The following is a 21,376-nucleotide window of genomic DNA, read 5'->3' as shown; positions in this document are numbered from 1 at the left end:
GGTAGACCCTTGGGCAGCAGGGGATTGGACGCAAGGACGGAGGTCAGGCCATCTCCCTCCACTGTGCTAATATTCAAGACCCTTTGTCTTCCACCCCGAAAGAAAGCCACCTTGTGGATTCATTCATGGAATTAGAACCACCACCCGCCATTTTTCCCATTGCTAGACTCTGTATACAGGTTAGGGTTCATTTAAAGCTGGGGGCTAGCACCTCACTGTGGCTCAGAAGGGTCACTGGGTTGGCCAGGGGCCTCTCTTGACCCCTCCTCCTCGGTATGTGTCAGCTCCTGCAGGGTGATAATCAGGTTCTCAAACATCTGGGCCTTGTTGCTCTCATTGTCACAGGTTTCCTTTGAGTGGCCCTCCTCTCCACAGTACAAACAGCGGATTGTGTATTTTCGCTTCCTGGTTCTACGCATATCCCCAGGACCATCATTCTTATACCCAGAACCCCCGCTGGTACAAGGAGATTGAGCCCTGGAATTGTTGGGGGAATCAATGACTAGCACTTGATTCCGAGGTCTGGCCCTGCGTCTGGGGAGAGGAGAACTCGAGAATGAAAGTGGAGGGTCCTGAGACTCCACCAGGATCACATCCTCATCTGAGTCATCATCAGGGGTGTCATCTATCTCTATCACATTGCAGTCGGCATTACCAATCACTATGGGTCGGGAGCCCCCAAATGCCACTGGGCTAGTTGCCCTCTCCACCATTGACTCAGATCTCTTGGCCCGCTTCCGTTTAATAAAAGTGTCATCCCAATCCTCTTCCTCCCTTATCATTCTGATTAACTCCAGGAAACTGGGGAGACGCTCCTGCTCATTTGCATACATCCTGAGAAGATTCTTCAGCCTGAAGCGCAGGTCCCCATTCAGCTCAGCCCCTAAAAGGAGCTGGTGCAGGCGACTCTGGTTTGCATCTTTCTGAGCTATGATCCCTGCCTGAATAGCATTCTGGAGCTGCACCTCTAAACGGATCACGTAAAGGGAGGCTTTCTCCCCTTGTGCCTGCAGGGTGTTAAAAAATCTACCATGAGCGGTCACACTGCTTTCAGACTCCCCAAACACCAATTTCATGGCGTGCAAGAAATCTGCCACACTTAGATTGGGGTTGGCCGCCTGCAGCAAACGCATGACCTCCCGCGCGGGGCCCCTCAGGGTTTTCATCAAGCGCTTGAGCTTTTCCTCCTCAGACATATTCCAATCTGGTAGGACCCCACTGACTTGGGTCAGCCAGTTTTCAAAGGTTTCTTCCCCCTGGGCTGGCACCACCCTCCCCGAGAACAACTTCATGTTTCTCTCTGCCATGTTGGCCATTAAAGGACCAAGACTTCTCTCCAGGGACCTTAGCATAGAATGGGCCCAAGGCGGCAAGGGTGCGTTCTGTCGCCGGCTGTTACCCACGCGCGCAATGATGCTAGCCATGACGGACGATGGTGGGTTTCTGAATGTAACAAGATGCTCAGGCTTTTTAGAGCAGCCTAATATGCAGGCGTGCTGGGGGGGCTCTGCCTTCCTCTTACCTCAGTAGGAACTGTAAAAAAAAGAAAACAAAACAAAAAGCAGGAGGAGTTAATAAGGGACGTGCTGCAGCTGTATTCTCTCCCTTCCTGAATATCCTGCAGTACATTTTATATCTGCCCACTGCCCTAAAAATATCCTCCAGAAGACTGGCAATTACAACCTCACAGAGCCAGCCGGTGTCTCCGTGTTAGCAGGGTGCTTTTTACAGCCTCATCCATCCCCTCCCGCCAGTCCTTCAAGAGGGACGGCAACTGTTGCTTCTAATTCTAAGTGTAATAGTGTATGGAGCTGATATTGGGCTCTCAAAATAGAGCACAGCGGTCACAGATTTGTGGGAATAAATAAGATCTCATTAACCTCTTGGTCTCCGGTCTCAACCACACCCCTTTCTTAAAGTCCCCTCTCCCCCGCCCCATTATTTTTCAGATTCTTACAGGAGCTCAGGAGCAAGCGCGCGCCTTTATTTCACTTCCAGCTTCTGCAACCGGTGGCCTCCGTGAGAAAGCTCGCCTCTGGGGTACGGTCGATCGCTGTCCACCGGGGCTCGCCGATCCGGGACCTTAGGGCGTCGAGACTGCGCCGCCACAGAGGGCAGGGCAGGGAGGGAAGGGTCAGAAGCAGCCTCGTCCCTCATCCCGCTCCCACCCCGCGCCCGCCACCGCCCCCTCCCCTCCCCTCCCCTCCCCCCTCCTCCGGCGGCCTCCGTAGTACCCAGACGGAAAATTCCTTCTCCCACCTCTGAATACAAGCCAAAGCAAGCCCCCCCCCCATTACATTTCCCCCGGGAAATCGTCGCCCTACCAGCTCTGCAATCAGTCGCACAGAATTCAAGTTCGGATTCGGCTTTGGTCGCCTGCCAAGGAGAAAGGGAATAGGAGTTGGACGCTCACAACCACGTATTCCTCCCGCAGGAAGGGATGAGGAGATGCAAAGGGGTTCAAGGCAGACACTTTGCGATTCTACCCCTAACACCAACGCGCCCCTTGCCACTTCCCCCCGAAAACGCCCGCCCTCTCAATCCAGGCAAATCCTATACCCTTTTGGCAGCAGCCAGTGGAACCCCACCTCCTCCCTCAGCGCAGCCGGGCCGCGGGAGTGCTCCTCCCCCCTGCCGCACAGTCCTCGATTTCCCAAACGGGGAGCCGCCCAGTCCTGGTAGGGCTTCCCCCTCCTCTCTCCTCGCGGGGCAATCGCGCCCCCTTTCTTTACCTGTGTTCGGCTGGTGGGCAGCGGACGCTCCGGCGTTGACAGCTGTGATTCCACCTTCAGTCTCCGTGGCCCTGCAGGGGGAAAGGACGGGCGCCTCCTCGGCCGCTGAGTGACCCGGGACCGCCCGACGGAGCTGCTTCGCACGGCCACCCAGCGAGTAGTAGCCGAGTCGAGGCAGCACGGTTCCCACGGCATCCGCGGCTGCTTTTATCCTCTGCACCGCCCGCCCCCCACCAGACAAAAGAGCATGACGAGCTGGCAGGCGGGGCCAATCAACGGAGCGCGGAGGTGGATTCCCCGCGCCGCCTCGGGCAGGATGCAAATGTGCGCCGGCGGCCGAGGGGCTGGGGCGGTGACCCGCAGGTCCCTGGGACGTCAAGTGCAGCTTGGTTGCGGGGACTGGAGGAGTTTTCGAGTCTTCCCCTCTCCCTCTCTTCCTCGCCTCAACCCTGGGCCTTGAAGCCAGGTGCATTAAACATGAGGCGGAATGGAAATCAAATAAGCAATAAAAGTTCTTCACCTTCGTAGAGGCGGAGTGGAGAAAAGAAAAGAGGGTTAGCGCTTTCTTCGTGCAAACAGCTCGCACAGACTTTTTTTTTTTTTTTTTTTTTTTTACTGTGAAGGAGATAGCAGTACCACGTCCATTTAACAGTGAGGGGACTTGGGCACTCAGGCTCTTAACCAATACTCACTAAAGTATGCGTGCAAGGCTGGCTGCCTCAATCATTTGGGGGAGCTTGTTGGAAATGCAGATTCCTGGGCCCGGCCTCTGGGAGATTCTGACTGACGAGGGCTAGAGCTGGGGGGTGGGATTTTGTATTTTTAACCAGCGCTGTAGTTGATTCTGAGGTGTCAAGAGGATGATGGATAATAGACCCGCCTCCAGCGTATCTGTTCACAGCGTACCTAAGGTGAAATGCAATGCCAGGGCAGATGTTCCTCCTGGAGTCCATGATCTTCCTGAAATTGTATGCAAAGATTTTGGACTTTGGAATAATGTCCACCCCAACATATCAAGTCCTAATCCCTGGAACCTGTAAATGTTACCTTATCAAGTAAAAGTTTTTGCAGGTGCAGTTAAAGTAAGAATCTTGATGTGGCGGAGATCATCCGAGATCATCTGAGCGGGCCCCACAACTGACCACAAGCGTTCTTATAAGACAGAGAGGAAGAGAGAGGGCTGATGCACACAGAGTAGGAGAATGTGACGTGAAGACTGCGGCGGACATTGGGGTGGCGTGGTCACAAGCAAAGGAATGCTGGTAGCCACCAGAAACTGGAAGAGGCAAGGAAGAGAGTACAGCTCTGCCCAGAGACACTGATGTTGAACTTCTGGCCTCCAGAACCAGGAAAGAATAAATTTCTCTTTTTTTAAACCACCAAGTTTGTGGTGATTAACTACAGCAGCCATAGGCAACTAATACAGACTCCTGTATTTTGCCGAGTCCATAGCTTTGTAGATGTTTTTTAAAAATATTTATTTATTTATTTTGGTTGTGCCAGGTCTCAGTTGCAGCAGGCGGACTCTTAGTTGCGGCATGCGGGCTCCAGTTCCCCGACCAGTGATCGAACCCAGATCCCCTGCATTGGGAGCACAGAGTCTTACCCACTGGACCACCAGGGAAGTCCTGGAGATATTTAAATAGTGGTTAAAAACCATTCCCCTACAGTCTTTCTGCATTCATATCTTCCTCCTTCCATTTGTACTTGAGGACGAAGTGCAAGAAATGAAACACAATTTGCTTACACACAGCTCTCTGCTACTGATACAACTCTTCCATTTCTCAACTTGAAGACAGGTTGCTAGGCTGCTCTTCTGTGAGCTAAGGACAGGTTGAGGGGACCTGTCCTTCGCTGGATTTGGCATCACTGGCCTCAGAGGAGTTAACTCCATGGAAATGGCATGCAGGGCAGCCCAGAGTGAATCGGCGGTGAAGCCAGTGGCTCCATGTATTAGGGTGCTGGGGCTACCATAACAAAGTATCACAGACTTGGTGGCTTAGACATAAGAAATTTATTTATTTTCTCACAGTTCTGGAGGCTGGAAGACCGAGATCAAAGTGCCCACAGGGATTGGTTTCTCCTGCTGCTTCTCTCCTTGGCTTGCAGATGGCCGCTCTCTTTTTGCCTCTTCACAGGGTCATCCCTCTGTGTGCTCTAGTCCCTGATGTTCAAATTTCCTCTTCTTATAAGGACCCCAGTCAGTTTGGATTAAGACCCACTCTATCAGCCTCATTTTAACTTAATCACCTTTCTAAAGTCCCTATCTCCAAATACAGGAGAGGTATTGGGGGCTAGGGCTTCCACATATGAATTTTAGGGGGATGCATTTCAGCTCACAGCACTCTATTTTCCCTTACTTCTGGTTCTGGGAAAACATGTCTCCTTTCCTTCATGTAGAGTGTGACTAGGAGGTCCCTGTGGGGCTTTTGGGGGTCAGGGTGGTGGCAGCATGCACTGCACAAGTGCAAAGTTGTTGCTGCTGCTTGTTCTTGACCGCTGACATTTGGTGCTTTTTTTCTTTATTATTATTTTATTTTTGGCTGCGTAAGGTCTTAGTTGCTGCATGCGGGATCTTTCACTGTGGCCCGCGGGCTTCTCTCTAGTTGTGGCATGCGGGCTCCAGGGCACGTGGGCTCTGTAGTCGTGGCGCGTGGGCTTTGCTGCCCCGCGGCATGTGAGATCTTAGTTCCCCGACCAGGGATCGAACCCGAGACCCCTGCATTGGAAGGCGGATTCTTTACCACTGGACCGCCAGGGAAGTCCCTTGACTGCTGACATTTGGAAGCATGTGAACAATCTGGTGTCCTTCTGCTGCTGTTGGGTTCCTCTTTAGACTGCTAACGTACGTCACCTGCTCCTTTCTGCTTTCTTATTTCCAACCCCAATACTTAGAATGCCTTGGAGTAGACAATCCGAATTTGGAGATGAAGCTCCCTGCATCTCAGGAGTGTGGCCTTTCTCTCGTGGACAGAACAGTGGGCGGGGGGTGGCAGAGGGTGGAGGGTGGTGGAGGTAGAAAGAAGGCAGGTTGGTCACCCGGCAGAGTCAAGGGTGATGCTGGTGGTAGCTAGCTCATGGGTTACCCTCAGACTCCTCCTTCGGCTCACCAGTGCTGTGAAATCTGACCCTAGCCTCTCAGCACACTCTTGTTCTGAATTTAAATAGCTTCATCACCAAATCAGGTGATCTGCAGTTGGACATGGTGGCATCATAAAAGACAAAGACTAGATCTCAGAGCTCTGACAAAATGTTGCAAGGAAATGGATTGTGTATCAGGTGCCTGGGTGGGGTCATTAGAACGAAGACAGGGTCACTCCATGTAGGGCTAGGGGAAGAATGTTGGATAGTGAGCATCCCTTATCTCTGGTCTCATGTTGCCGGGTGTTGGGGGACACTTCCAGTTGCAAAGATTCAGCTCTGGTGGCTCTAAGGAGGCCACATTTTATTTTCCAATTGCAAAAACATAAAGCTTAAAAACCTGTAGGTTAGGAGCTAAAGCTTTCGGTTGAAACAGTATTAGCTACCTTCCGCTGCCTTCCTCCTCTGTGCCAGGAATTTTCCCTCATTCAAGCATCTCCGGCAACTTTGTTGAGATAGACATCGTTCTTTCATCAGAGGAGCTGAGGGCATGCAGGCACTTCACACTAGGGCTTTGGCTCATCAGAAGTCAAAGCTGGGATGAGGATACTTACAGGAGACCCTGACCATAATAAACTGGGACCCTGAGGGCAGCATCTTTCATGAACATCTTCAACAAGAGGGTGAAATAAGGATATCTTTAAACAAACAAAAACTAGGAGAGTTTGTCGCCAGCAGATTGCACTAATGGAAATTCTAAAGGATGTACTTCAGGAAGAAAATGATTTTAGAAGAGCTAAATGCAGGAAAGAATGAAGAGCAAGGAAAGTGATAGTATTTGGACAATGTAAGTGAACATTGACGACAGAAGGAATCATAAAAACGTCTATTCTGCTTTTAAAAAATAAAGTACCGTACAATAAGGAAAGACGTCAGAGGGGCATAAATGGAGTTCAACTTTTCTAAGGGCCTTGTATCATATCGAAAGTGATTTAGGTATTTATTAAATATATACTTTGATAAGGTAATTACATATGTAGGAATTAATAGGATGTAACTATTAAAATAATAGCAACAGAATATAAATTTCCAAACTAGTAGAGAGGAAAAATAATTGAATAAAAAAATTCTGAGTCAATACTTTAAGTCAAGAAAGAAGAGGTTAAAAAAACATAGGTGGAAAAAAAAACATAGGTGGAAATAATACAAGCACAAAATAAAACAATAGCTTGAAACCTAAATATACTAATAATTTTATTAAATGTTTGTGGGCTAAATGCTCATGTTAAAAAATATTGTCAAATGGGATTAATAAATACACCCATATGCTGTTTAAGAGAGACTAATCCAAAATATAAGGATACAGATAGGTTGACAATAAAAAGATGGAGAGAGATAAATCATGCAAATAACATTTAAGTGATAGAAAACTTGTATACCTGTGTTTGTATCAGACAAAATACACTTAAAAGCAAAAAGCATTATTAGAGCTATAGAGGGTTATTTTATAATGATAAAAGGTTCAATTCACCAGGAATGATTATGCATGTATAACAAAACCTCAAACTACATAAAGGCAAAGTTAACTTACTAAAAAGACAAATAGACAAATATACAGAATGGGAGGTCTTACACCTCTCTCAGTAGTTGATCAAGGAGAGAAAAAAATGTCTCTGAGGATATAGAATATTTGAACAATACAATTAATAATTTGAGCTAATAGCCAATGTATAGAACACTGCCCACCAACAACTATAGAATACACACACAGAACATTTATAAAATTTGACCATGTACTAGGCCAGAAGGCAAGTCTCAATAATTTCAAAAAATTGAAGTCTGATCATAATGCAAATAAGTTATAAATCGATAAATATAAAAGATAACTGGCAAATCTCTGTATGTTTGGAAATTAAGGTACACACTCTGAAATAACTGATGGGTCAAAGAAAAATGATAGTAGAATTTAAAACATTTGTAGTTGAACGATAATGAAAATATATCAAAACTTGTGGGATGTAGCTAAAGCAGTGCTTAGAAGGAAAACTATCTTTCAGCAATGATGAAAGGCCAAAAAAGTTCATGAGTTAAGTATCCATTTCAAGATTTAAGAAAGCAAAAAAGATATGCCCAGCAAAATTAGGAAAACATGAAATGATAAAGATAAGAATATAAATTAATGACATAGCAATAAAGACAAGTCAAGAATGTCCTCTCTTGACACTTCTATTCAGCATTGTATTGGAGTTCTAGCCAGGGAAATTAGGCAAGAAAAAAGAAATAAACAGCACTGGATTGGGAAAAAAAGAAGTAAAACAATCTCTATTTGTAGAGGGCATGATTTTGCATATAGAAAATCCTACAGAAACCACGAAAAAATTTCTAGGATGAATAAATTAGTTCAGCATGATTGTAAGATACAAGATCAAGATACAAAAATCAATTGTAGTTCTATACACTAGCAACGAACAATCCAAAAATGAAATTAAGAATGCAATTTAATTTACGATAGCATCAAACAATAAAATATTTATGAATAAATTTTAGAAGTGCAAGACTCCTACAAGGAAAACCACAAAACATTGTTGAAAGAAATTAAAGATCGAAAGAAATGGAAAGATATTTCATCTTCATGAACTGGAAGACATAATATTGCTAAAGTGGCGATATACAGATTGATCCATGAATTCAGTGTAATTCCTATCATAGTCCCAGTTGGCGTCTTGGTAGAAGTTGACAAACTGATCGTAAAATTCATGTGGAAATGCAGGGGACCCAGAATAGCCAAAACAATCTTGAAAAAAAAGAATAAAGTTTGAAGATTCACACTTCCCAATTTCAAAAGTTATAAAAAGCTACAGAGTCAAGACTGCCTGGTATTGGCATGAGAATAGATATACAGATCAGAATAGAACAGAATTGAGAGGCCAGAAATAAACCCATACATTTATGGTCAATTGATTTTTGACAAGGATAGCAAGACCATTCAGTGGGGGAGAAGAATAGTTTATGCAACAAATGACACAGGGACAACTGTATATCCACATACAAAATAATGAAGGTGGACCTCCTATCTCATACCATGCACAAGAATTAACACAAAATCGACCATAGACCTAAATATAAGAGCTAAAATAATACAACTCTTAGAAGAAATCACAGAAGTAAACATTTGTGACCTTGAGTTAGGCAAAGACTTCTGTGACACCAAAGCACAAGCAACACAGGTAAATTAGAAAACATAGATAAGTTAGACTTCATCGAAGTTTAAATATTTTGTGCATCAATGGACACTGTCAGGAAAGGGAAAAGACAATCCATAGGATGAGAGAAAATATGTGCAAATCATATATCTGTATCTAGAATACATAAAGTACTTTTATAGCTCAATAATAAAAAGACAAATAACCCTATTAAAAATTGGGCAAAAGATCCGAATAGAGCTTTCTCCAGGGAAGACATAGAAATGGGCAATAAACACATGAAAAGATGTTCAACATCACTAACCATCAGGAAAATGCAAATCAAAACCACAGTGAGGTACCACTTTATACCTACTAAGATGTCTGTAATAAAAAAGACGGACAATAACCAGTGTTGGGAAGGATATGGAGAAATTCGAATTTTCAAATATTGCTGGTGGGAATATAAAATAATACAGCCACTTTGGAAAACAGTCTGGAATTTCCTCAAAACGTTAAATGCAGAATTACCATACCATGCAAAAATTCCGCTCCTAGGTGAATACCCGAGAGAAATGAAACCATATATCAACATACAAACTTGTACACGAATGTTCATAACAGCATTATTAGCAATAGCCAAAAAGTGGAAACAACCCAAATGTCCATCAACTGATGGATAGTTAAAAGGAATGAAGTTCTGATACACGCCCTAACATGGATGAAACTTGGGAACATTATGCCACATGAAAGAAGCCAGTCCCAAAAGGCCACATATTGTATGATTTCATTTATAGGAAATGTTCAGAATAGGCAAATCCAGAGAGATCGAAAGTAGAGTAATGGTTGCTGGGAGTTGGGGAAGGAGGAAAAAGGGGGCGACTGCTAATGGGTACAGGGTTTCTTTCATTGTTTTTTTTTTTTTTTTTTTTTTGGCTGCATGATGCGGCATGCAGGATCTTAGTTCCCAGACCAGGAATCGAACCCGTGCCCCCTGCAGTGGAAGCACGGAGTTTTAACCATTGGACCGCCAGGGAAGCCCCCAGGGTTTCTTTTTGAGGAGATTAAAATGTTCTAAAATGATTGTGATGATGATTGTACAACTCTGAATGTATTTTTTTTTAAAAAAACACGGAATTGTACACCTTAAAAGGATGAATTTTATGGATGCGCACTGTATCACAATAAAGCTGTTTAAAAAAAAAGAATACTTACGGTATGGATCCATTTATGTAAAGCTCAAACACAGGTGAGACTATATTGTTCAGACATGCATTCAGAGATGATAAAACTAAAAGAAAGCAAGGAAATAGTAAATATATAAATATTAAATCAAGTCAAGAGAGTGGTTACCCTGCGGGTGAGGGAGAAGTTTTGATTGAAAAGAGACCTCCAGAGGGCTTCCGCAATGTTCTACTCCTGACCTTGATTTGTGGTTACATGGGTGTTTTTTTTCCTATTTTTAAAAATGTATATACGTGCTTTATGCACATTTCTGTATAAATGCCCTATTTTGAATAAAACAATAAAATTAAACTCATTCGCATGAGTTTATGTGGACTACACTAAACTGTTAAAATGTTGGACTGAGCCAGGTTATTTATTCCAGATATTTAAAGAAAAGAGTTGCTGTATTAAGTGTCCGTGAGATTCAGAGAGGGTGTAGAGGTGGAGAGGGAGTAGGGTAGAGGAAGAAAGAAGAGGATTTGACTCTCCTAAGAAGTACTACCCCTTGGGATCCTGAGCAAAGCACTAAAGATGGGGTAATAGTGGTGAAGTATCCAGGCTCTGCAGCCAAAGCAACTAGGTTCAAATTCTGCATCTGCCACTTAGTTCTTAGTTTCTGACTCCTCCTGTGCCTCAGTTTCCACATCTGTAAAGGCGGTTTATAATCGCATCTAGCTTAAATGTTACCGTGAGGATTAAAGAGTTAACCCTTGTAAGGTCTTGAGAATGGTTTTTGACACACAAGTGCTCAGCAACTATCATTTGTTATTATTTCTTCCTAAAGCTCTTAATAAGGTGAAGAAATTAATTCTGAATCCCTGTTGTATGTCTGCTATTGTCCTACTTTCCATTTTTCGTAGATACATGAAAGTATTAAAATTTCATTTTAAAAATCTACATTGCTGACGTTTCACTCTTTCAGACTGGTTCTGCTTCCTCAGCCCAAAGGAGTAGTCAGGTGTTAGACGTATGCCAACTCCCTTAATCCTCAAACCTATGCTGTGAATTGCTACATTCAATAGAAACTGACACTCAGGGAGGTTAAGTAAGAAGCCTAAAGTGGTACAGCTTGGAAGAGATAAGGTCACGTTTTGAAAACAGGTCCATCTAAGTCCAAAGTCCTTGCACTTCCCACTGCATCATGTTGCCGTGGGGTTGAACATAACCATTAATCCATCGGATTAATATACTGGGCTTGATTGTTTTTTTCCCTTACCATTGCTAGTGTCAGAGTTGGCCCTTTGTGTAGCTGGAGTAGCCAGCCTCTTCCGTGGCCTGGTGTTGAAGCAGCTTCAGCGTTCCGTTAGCCTGGAACTATTTCCCCTGACATGCTCTATAAACAGGTCAGCCCTGAAATAATAATACTAACATGTATTATGTGTTTACTGGGCCAGGTACTGGGTTAAGTGCTTTGCACGTATTAACTCATTATGTCTCCAATCCCCCCCCCGCCCCCGCAGGATGCCGCTCTTATTATTCCTATTTTAACAATGAGGCATCTGAAGTTCAGGTAGATTTTGATATCTTAATTTGGTTCAGGTCCAATATGTTAGAACATTTAAGACATTATGTTCTAGTTCAAATGAGTGTATATGGAGATTTTAAAAGTTGGTTTAATTCTTAAAAAAGTAAAAGTGAAAGAAATCAAAATCTAGTATTTCAAGAGTTCAGGAAAATTAATATTTCTTTATCTACTTATATCTATTCTTTTCCGAAAGGGGCAGTCTAATTTGTAGTTATTTTTTAAAATTAATTTATTTAGTTAGTTTATTTTTGGCTGCATTGGGTCTTCATTGCTGTGCGCAGGCTTTCTCTCTAGTTGCGGCGAGCGGGGGCTACTCTTCATTGCGGTGCGCGGGCTTCTCATTGCAGTGGCTTCTCCTGTTGCGGAGCACGGGCTCTAGGCGCGTGGGCTTCAGTAGTTGTGGCAGGAGGGCTCAGTAGTTGTGGCTCGCGGGCTCTAGAGCACAGTCTCGGTAGTTGTGGCGCACAGGCTTAGTTGCTCCGCGGCATGTGGCATCTTCCCGGACCAGGGCTCAAACCTGTGTCCCCTGCATTGGCAGGTGGATTCTTAACCACTGCACCACCAGGGAAGTCCTTGTAGTTATTTTTTATCTCTATTTCTATGTTTCCTGATTTTCTGATTGTTGTTGTTGTAATTATTATTTCGATTTTAGACACACACTTTTCACTTTAACTGCCATGCCAACTCAGGATTCAAGATTCTCCTAGGGATTGTCTGTAAAGCTTGGAGTCTCCCTACTGCACTATCATTCTAGAAGACAGAGGAACCAGGAGGATGGCTCCTTCTTTGCCCGGCCTTGTGGGTTTCATATTTTTTAGAACAGTTAACTCCTAGCTAATTCTGACTAATCCTTCAAATTTCAGCTTAAATGTCACATCCTTAGAAAAGTTTTCACTCCCCTTCAAGACTCGGTTGGGTTTCCTTGTTACCTGCTCTCACTGTACCATGAACCTTTCCTTCATGGCAATGATCACATTTAGTATGATTGTTTTTCTGTCTTTACAGTTAGACTGCAATACAACGTTTTGAGGGGTCCCATCTGCTTTTGCTCCTCAAAGTATCCTCAGTACCTGGCACACTATAGCCACTCAATAAATGTTTGTTGAACGAATGAATGAAAAGATGAAGGTCCAGTTCCATTACAGAAAAGGAGGTTAGCAAAAGAAAACATCAACGAGTAAGTGGTGCCCCTGCAGGCAAAAAGTAAGATATTCTACAGGAGTATCAAAAGTCAGAGCCAGCCAGTGACTCAATCAAAGCCAGGGATTTGGTGGGTCCAGCAAGGAGTTGCGGTCCGGGCCGGAACTTTGGTCAGTAGCTACAGGATAGCAGGAGCAGCAGGAAAGATCTCAATTCAGTGCTGGGATGCCGGACTGGAAGCAGTCTGTGGTCAAGGTCAAACCCTTCCGGAAAGAAAGGATGCTACAGAACACGTGCCCCCATGGTTTCTTCATTGGCGACCGATAAATCAAGCTGGCTAAAAAGAATTTGAGGGTGAATTCCCTGGTGGTCCAGTGCTTAGGACTCGGTGCTTTCACTGCCATGGCCCCAGGTTCAATCCCTGGTCGGGAAGCTAAGATCCCGCAAGTCGCAGGGCGTGGCCAAAAAAAAAAAATTCCAGGAAGAACTGTAAAAGACTTTTGAGAGGCGAGGTCTTTCTTGCTGGCTCCAAAATATGTCCCCTGTCACTAAGCGGCTTTCGCAAGCTGCCATTACAGATTCTACATGCTGCCCCTAGATGGCAGCAGTGCGTTAGTCTTGAGCTGGAAGGTACTGGTGAGCGCTCTGTCTCGCTGGCAGTCCCGTGACTGCCCCATAGTAAGCTTAGATTTGGGGTTTCCTCACCCTGTGCCGTGAAGGCTTGCAATGTGTCTTCTTCTGCGAGTGCCCGCCCCTCACCCATTTGTCCTTCCCCGGCGCCTGGCTTCCGCGACCCCAACTCTTGAAGTCCTTCTCCTCTCACTGCCATCCCTGAGTGCCCTCCACCCTGATGGAAATCATGACCCGATGGTTCCCTCCAACCATCCACGTCAACATGTCCAGAACAGAATTCTTCTCATCGCCCCCATCCCCGACCCCCCACTCAAGCCTCCACTTCTCTCTCTCATCTTAAACATCTTCCATCCATTCCTGGTGAGCCCACCTCTAAAAGATTTCGGATCTGCACTCTCCTCTCCAATTTGCCTGGCACAGGAGATCCTCAGCACCTCTCGACTGATCTCCTAACACATCTGCTTGTCTCCATTATCTTCCCCCACAACCCAGCCTGGCACCATGATCTGTGCCTTCACTCAAACTCCTCCAAGGATAAGAATGTCCCCTTTTGTTAATCTCATTAGATTCTACTCACACTTCAAGATGCAGATCAACTAGCACCTTCTTTAAGAAATTTCTCTATCACTCTTTACTCTGCCTGTCTACAGCACTTTATTTGGACCTCTTTTTATAGCTCTAATTTCTAACATTCTGCCTTGCAGACTATTCATTATTTATATAGATGAAGATCTCCCTCCATCCCTTAGCCCAGGGTGGCAACTGTGTGGCACAAATGCTTCAACTCATCTCCCACCGGCACACAGTAAGAGACATCACTATTCAATCCTAGCTGTCTTGCTACTGGGCCCAAATTCAATCTCAAAATCCTTCTCGAAACAGTACTCTAGGCCGAACTGGTCCACAAGATTAAACAAATTTTCCATCCCTGCCCCAGACTATAAGAAACATTAAGACAGAAAGCATGTGCTATTCTTTGAATCCACCACTGCATCTTGCACATAATCTATACTCATTTCAAGGCTTCTTGAATGAATGAATTTAAAAAGTGGAATGGAGCAGACCCTGGCAGCAGGAATGCTGCTCCCAGATTCCACAGTTCAATTTAATCAGCTTCTTTTTTCACTCCAATATATCTACTATATCGTGCTGGTGATAGACATGGTGTGTATCAATATTTCCCAATGGTATTCAAAGCAGCAACTTACTGAAAGCTGAATGACTAAGTGTACACTCAGCAGGTTTAAGAAGCACATACTTAACCATGCATAACTTTTCTCGGCCTAATATTCAGACCCATAAGCCTGTTTTTCTACCCTGCTTTCAGATTTTCAGTGCACTTAAAAATATCATGAAGGGGTTGCACCATTTTGGTCTTAATCCATGCTGAAATGCTCTTTCAATATCACATTTCCAATGTGCTTAAATTGGTCCTTATCCTGAGGGAAAAAATGATACAACACACATATGCTTTGTACTGCCATATGCAAAACCATTTCCTAGACATATTACAAGTTGGCATTTGGTTGCATGTGCGTGTGTGTGTGTGTGTGCTCATGCAAGCGTGCAGGGTTTTATTTTCCAAGGAAACCTATGTTCTGGAAGAGCTTTCTAATTTCAAGGCCAAACTTGAGTTTTCACTTCTTTCACAGATGTCATACTGTTCTTATAAAGAATTTCCGGAGTCCAATTGGACACTAAACTTATGTTTAGTCACAGCAATCTGGAAAGGAAAAAAAAGCTACTTTGTGGTGACAGGACCATATGCATTACTAGATGCCAACATGGTATGGTTTTGAGGGCCAACAATTGTTTGTTGCCAAATCCTTGCCCCTACATATCACGAAGCATCAATATTCAAAAATCCACCATGAGCCTGGTTGGATCCTGATTTGAACAAATTATAGAAAAAAAATTATGAGACAATTGGGAAAATGTGAACACTGACTGGATATTTGGTAATATTAAGCAATTATTGTTAACTTTTAAGTGTAATAATGGTATTGCAGTTATTTTTAAAATAAAAAGCATCCTTAGTTTTTAGAGATGTATACTGATATGCTTACAGATGAAATGATATAATGTTTGGGTTTTACTTTAAAATAATTCATTTTGTTGGGGGTAGAGAATGGGTGGAGGTATAGATGAAACAAGATTTTCCATGTTGATAATTGTGGAAGCCGGATGATGGGTACATGGTAGGTCATTTATTGTAACAATCTCTCTACTTTTATGTTTGAACTTTTCTATAATAAAAGATTTTCAAAAATCTACCATGGAAGTGGTAGCATGGTTTTGGGGAGGCTCCTTGTAATATGAATCTTATCCAGGAATAATTATCCACAAACATCTTGGACTTCCTTGACCACATTAGCAAAGACGAACTGATCAAATGTCTTAAAATGAGGCAGAGGCCAAAAGGAAGAGGAAATGAGGCAGGGCGAGTCTGGAAAGAGAGGAAGTTGGGAAAGGCCTGGAACGTGGACTCTTGCCAGAGTGGACAAGGCACTGCCAGCCACTGAAAGAGAGCATTTGGGGGCGGTAGTAGCTGGAGAGAGAATGCTGGAAGAAAGTAGTAGACTCAAAAGAGGGAAGGTATCTTGCATATGCATGCTGGTGAGGGCTAGTGGGATGCAGCTGGAATGTCAAAGCTGTAAAACAAACTCACCTTTTGGGTAGAGCTAGCTTTGTCTCCCCTCTAGCACCTTTGGAAACATCATGGAGATAAGACATTTAGAATTCATTCCTAGTCCAATTCTCAAGTCAAACAATAACTCATAGAATCATTTTCTGTTTTTGTCTACATTTTCAAATCTACAAGTCTTGGGTCAGCTGCTGTTTTTCTATATCTGCTTCCACTGTTGTTCCAAAAACAATCAAACATTATCATTTTATTGATTGTGGAGGTTAGACCTGAAGGGGCTCCTGTAGATCACTTACTCCTTTTCACAGGAGAGAAAACCAAAACTAAGAGAAAGGAACTGACTTGCCCAGCATTGTGCAGTGCGGGGGCGTGGTAGGTTCTCAAAAAATATCTGTTGAGGGTGGAATTGTTAAACTTGAATCTTGGAGAGTAAGCTGACTGTTCACTGAGTGGAGGGGGTAGGGGCCAGGGAAGGAAGTGCAGAGAGAAGGGTTCTGCGCCCATGAGTCTTTAGACAAGTTCAGATTGTCTAACCATTGTTCTATTTGTCCATTTTAGTTAATGTTGCTGTGTATTAAAGAATAAGCAAGTCCTGGGCTTCTCTGGTGGCACAGTGGTTGAGAGTCCGCCTGCCGATGCAGGGGACACAGGATCGTGCCCCGGTCTGGGAAGATCCCACGTGCCGCAGGGCGGCTGGGCCCGTGAGCCATGGCCGCTGAGCCTGCGCGTCCGGAGCCTGTGCTCCGTAATGGGAGAGGCCACAACAGTGAGAGGCCCGCGTACCGCAAAAAAAAATTAAAAAAATAAAAAAAAAATAGAGGTAGTAAAATAATCCCTTAATAAATGCCCTTTTGTTGGTTTTTAGGAGTGTCTTCTGGGAGTGTCTATGTTAATCCACCTCTCGGAGCTAGATGTAGTCCTGTACTTAGCTGAAATGCTGGAGGAGGGGTAGGAGGAAGGGTGAAGGGGAGGGCTCTTGGCTAATATCTCCATATCTAAAAGCCAGTTTTAGGTTATAACCACAGGTCTATATGTGCATTTTTTGTAAAGTACCTATGTTTATTATGGACAAGGTTCATTCATTATTTTGCAACATCTAGGCTTGTTAGATGTCCTGAGGTGACAATGTATGATAAAAAGTAGAGCTAGTGAATTAACCGATTTATAAATATCTTTGTTACAGTCGATAAAAAAGCAGCACCTTGGACATGGAATTGTTAAACCATCTCTGAGAAATGTACGTCAGGACTTGTTCATTAGGTTGGCAGCAGAGGGGCAGAAGGAAGTATAAAGGGAGGGATGTATGTGGAGGTGTTCATATTTATATTTTGATGATAACCATTAATGTGTATGCGTCTCTTGGCTGTACTATAGGAATACATTTTTAAGTAATTCAATGGAAACATGCCTCCTTGCTAATACTTTAATAGTTTAGATAGGATAATGAATCCTCTTAGAAGCATTATACTTTGCGTACTCTGTTGCTTCATGTCTCATTTTTAATGGAATATTAAAGGAATGTAGTATCTTAATCATAACTCTGACAATAATTTTATCTAGAAGCCTGTTGCCATTTTTGTCTTCTGTGAAATTTTTGTCACCAAGAAAGACAGGATTGCATTTTTTTCTTCCAGATTGAGTTGGTATAGTGTATTCTTGGTTATCAAAATACTCATAGCTTTGGGACTTTGAAATGGTAAATATTCATGATGTGTGAAAAAGCATGATACATAACTATATGATCTTAATTACATAAAAATGGATGCTTAGTTGTATAAATACACAAATGAGACCTAGAAGCACACATCAAATGGCAAACTGCTTGTGAAGATGGATGACTTTGTTTTTTGCTTCTTGTGTTTTTTGGTTTCCTATTATGCACATGTTAACTTTTAAGAAATAAATGTTATTTTAAAAACCTTAAAAAAAATCTGTTGAATCCAGGGTACATACTAGTATGACCCTACCAAGAAATTACAGCTGGCATCAGATCTGCTTGGTTGGCGCCCATGTCACATAGTATTAATACCACTCCTGGTTGAAAAAAATGAATAAATAAATAGAGAAAGCAAAGTTAGATTGTCCCTGACTTACAGGCTTTCTTCCTCTGTAATTCTAGTTCTGGTCTCCTCGGGGCCCCTATGTGCAGGCAGAGCAGCTCTTGGCTGTGAAGGTCACAGCTAATCCAAATCTCCTCTTGGGGCTGAGTTTTGTCAATTATCTGCTAGCCTCCTTAGTGCACTGCACTCCTATCCTGAGAAAATGGTTAGTTGGCCTCCAGACTACCTACTTTACTGTCAAGGAGCAGCTCTCCAGCATTATTTTTCCAGTTTTTAATCTAACCCAGGGGTGAGGGGAGAAAGTGGATCTGTGCAGTTTTTTTCTGACAACTTGAAAAGTAAAAATAGAAAAAAGAAAAACAGAAAAGGAAAGAAAGAAAAAAACTACTTTTGATTTTAAACATTTTTAGAAACAAATAAAAGAGTTAAGATTTGAATTCTAACATTCTAAGATTCTAATATTGCTAAATAGATTTATACCATATTTTTTCCTAAAACAGTGCAATTAGAAAATGTCATACCATTACAAACTCAGTACAATGAAGGTTAATAGTATAATAAGATATTGTAAAAGCAAGATATATTGCTGCCACTAGTATTGTCATTTTCACATAAGAAGGAAAAAGGAACTGGTGCCAGAATAACAGTACATACAATCACAGCCATCATTTATTGAAGTTCACTTCACATGGTTTATTTCATCAACATCTCAAAATAATCCTATGAGGTAGGTCCTTTTATCACCATTTTACAGATGAGAACTGAGGCTCAGACAGATCAAGTTAAGGAAACCTCCAAAAAAGTAGAACCAAAAGACAATTAATTGAAACATGAGAGAAAGACATGAAAATTAAAGAATCAGTCCAGGACATCCAATATACAACTAATAGGAGTTCTAGAAATAGAGAAAACAAAAAAGAGATAGTATGTGAGAAATGTCTCAAAAATGAAAGATGAGTTTTTTGATTGAAAGGACTCACAAAAGCCCAGCCCAGTAAATGGAAGAAGATGCAGAAGAAGGCATATCACTGTTAAATTTTAAAACAATAGAGATCAAAGGAGAACTTTTAAAGCTTGCAGAAAAAAAAGTTACATACAAAAAAAAAAGAAATCAATACAGGATTAGACTTTTCAAAAGCAACACTAGCAGCAAGAACATATTGGAATAATGTTTTCAAAATTCTAAAAGGAAATTGTTTCTAATTAGGAATTCTTCACCTGGTGAAAATGTTAATGATGTATGAAGATATATTCAGACACAGAAGGGTTTTATTAAAATTACCTCCCATGCAATCTTTCTAAGGAAGTTAGTGCAGGATGTGGTCCAGCAAAACTAGGGCATAAAGCAAGAAAGTGGACAAGCTGAGAGCTAGGAAACAGAATCTAACACAGAAGAGAAGCAAAGGGAATTCCCAGGATGACAGCTGGGTAGCAGGCCTAGAGGGCATCCATTCCAGAATGGATCAGGAGGGCAGCAAGCTCCACTAGGGCTGTCTCCAAGAAAAAGAAATGGAACTCGTAGAATCGAGTATGACTAGATTACCTAATATGCTTGACCATACTGAGTGGAGTTTAATGGTTCTGATAGAAAGTTTGAGACTGAAGTCATGGCAGGTGCATAGCAAAACAAATCGAACCAAATGTACAGTGTGGGGAATATAGTCACTAGCTATGTGATATCTTTGTATGGTCACATATTGTAATTAGACTTATCGTGGTGATCAGTTTGAAATGTATAGAAATACCGAAGCACTATGTTGTGTAACAGGAACTAACATAGGTCAATTATACTTCAAAAACAAATAAACTGGGCTTCCCTGGTGGCGCAGTCGTTGAGAGTCCGCCTGCCAATGCAGGGGACACGGGTTCATGCCCCGGTCCGGGAAGATCCCACATGCCACGGAGCAGCTGGGCCCGTGAGCCATGGCCGCTGGGCCTGTGCGTCTGGAGCTTGTGCTCCACAATGGGAGAGGCCATGGCGGTGAGAGGCCTGCATACCGCAAAAAAAATAAATAAATAAAAACAAAAAAAATAAACTCATGGAAAAAGAGATCATATTTGTGGTTACCAGAGGCAGGGGGTGGGGGGAGTGGGAATTGGATGAAGGCAGTCAAAAAGTACAAACTGGCAGTTATAAGATAAAACAAGTACTAGGGATGTAATGTACAACGTGATAAATATAATTAACATGGTTGTATGTTATATGTGAAAATTGTTAAGAGAGTAGATCCTAAGAGTTCTTACCCTAAGAAAAAAATTGTGTTTTTTCCTATTTCTTTAATTTTGTATGTATGTGAGATGATGGATGTTCGATAAACTTACTGTGGTCATCATTTCATGATGTATGGACATCAAATCATTATGTTGTACACCTTAAACCTATACGTGCTGTCTGTCAATTATATGTCAATAAAACTGGCAGAAAAAATTCAAATCAAACCAAAATAGACTATTTGGGAAAAACAAAATAAAGGAAGTACAGTTAATGGCACTCTACACGGATCAACTGTAAGCAATAATTATATGGTATAATGCAAATATTGAATATTTAAACCAAAATTTGTTGCATTTGTGGAAGAGAATTATGAGTGCACGTGGTGTGTGTTTATGTGTTGGGACGCATATATGAAAGCTAGTTCCTCGTCTTCCATAGCAGAAATTTAGGAATAGATAATTTCTAAACCTAAATAAAAATAAGAAATAGCATTAAGTATTAGGGTATTATTCCAAAGTAAAGAGTTATATGTCAAAAGAAACAGCTAAAAATGTTAAAAGCAGTTTTAAACAACACAAATTTATTAGCTCATACTTCTGCAGGTCAGAAGTGCAGCCCAGCGTGACTGAATTCTCTGCTCAGGGTCCCACAAGGCTGAAGTCATGACAGGTCGGCCAGCCTGGGCTCCTATCTGGAGGCACTGGGAGAGAGTCTGTTTTCAGGCTTATTCAGGATACAGGCAGGACGCGGTTCCCTCTGACACTTTCTACATGGCCTCTTCCATCCTCAAGCCGGAAACAGCACTTTGGGTCCTTTCTGTGTTTTGAATCTCTCCTCCTCTTCTGTTTCCAGCCAGAGAAATTTCTCTGCTTTTAGGGGCTCAAATGATTAGATCTGACCCACCCACATAATCCAGGATAATCTCCCCATTTTAAAT

The 21,376-nt window shown here is 42.7% G+C and overlaps 1 protein-coding gene across 1 annotated transcript; it reads right to left on the bottom strand.

The window, feature by feature from the left end:
• Positions 1 to 212: 212 nt before the first annotated feature.
• ZCCHC12 (zinc finger CCHC-type containing 12) lies at positions 213 to 1,424 on the bottom strand (the record flags this gene model as incomplete). Its single annotated transcript, XM_079728200.1, has 1 exon — positions 213 to 1,424. One exon carries the CDS (start codon positions 1,422 to 1,424, stop codon positions 213 to 215), a length of 1,212 nt encoding a protein of 403 aa, XP_079584326.1.
• Between the last annotated feature and the right edge of the window lie 19,952 nt (positions 1,425 to 21,376).

This window comes from Hyperoodon ampullatus (assembly GCF_949752795.1).
Source record: "Hyperoodon ampullatus genome assembly, chromosome: X".
In the NCBI taxonomy this organism is placed as follows: domain Eukaryota; kingdom Metazoa; phylum Chordata; class Mammalia; order Artiodactyla; family Ziphiidae; genus Hyperoodon; species Hyperoodon ampullatus.
The sequence above is the reverse complement of the archived record's forward strand: the minus strand, read 5'-3'. Positions and strand labels throughout refer to the sequence as shown.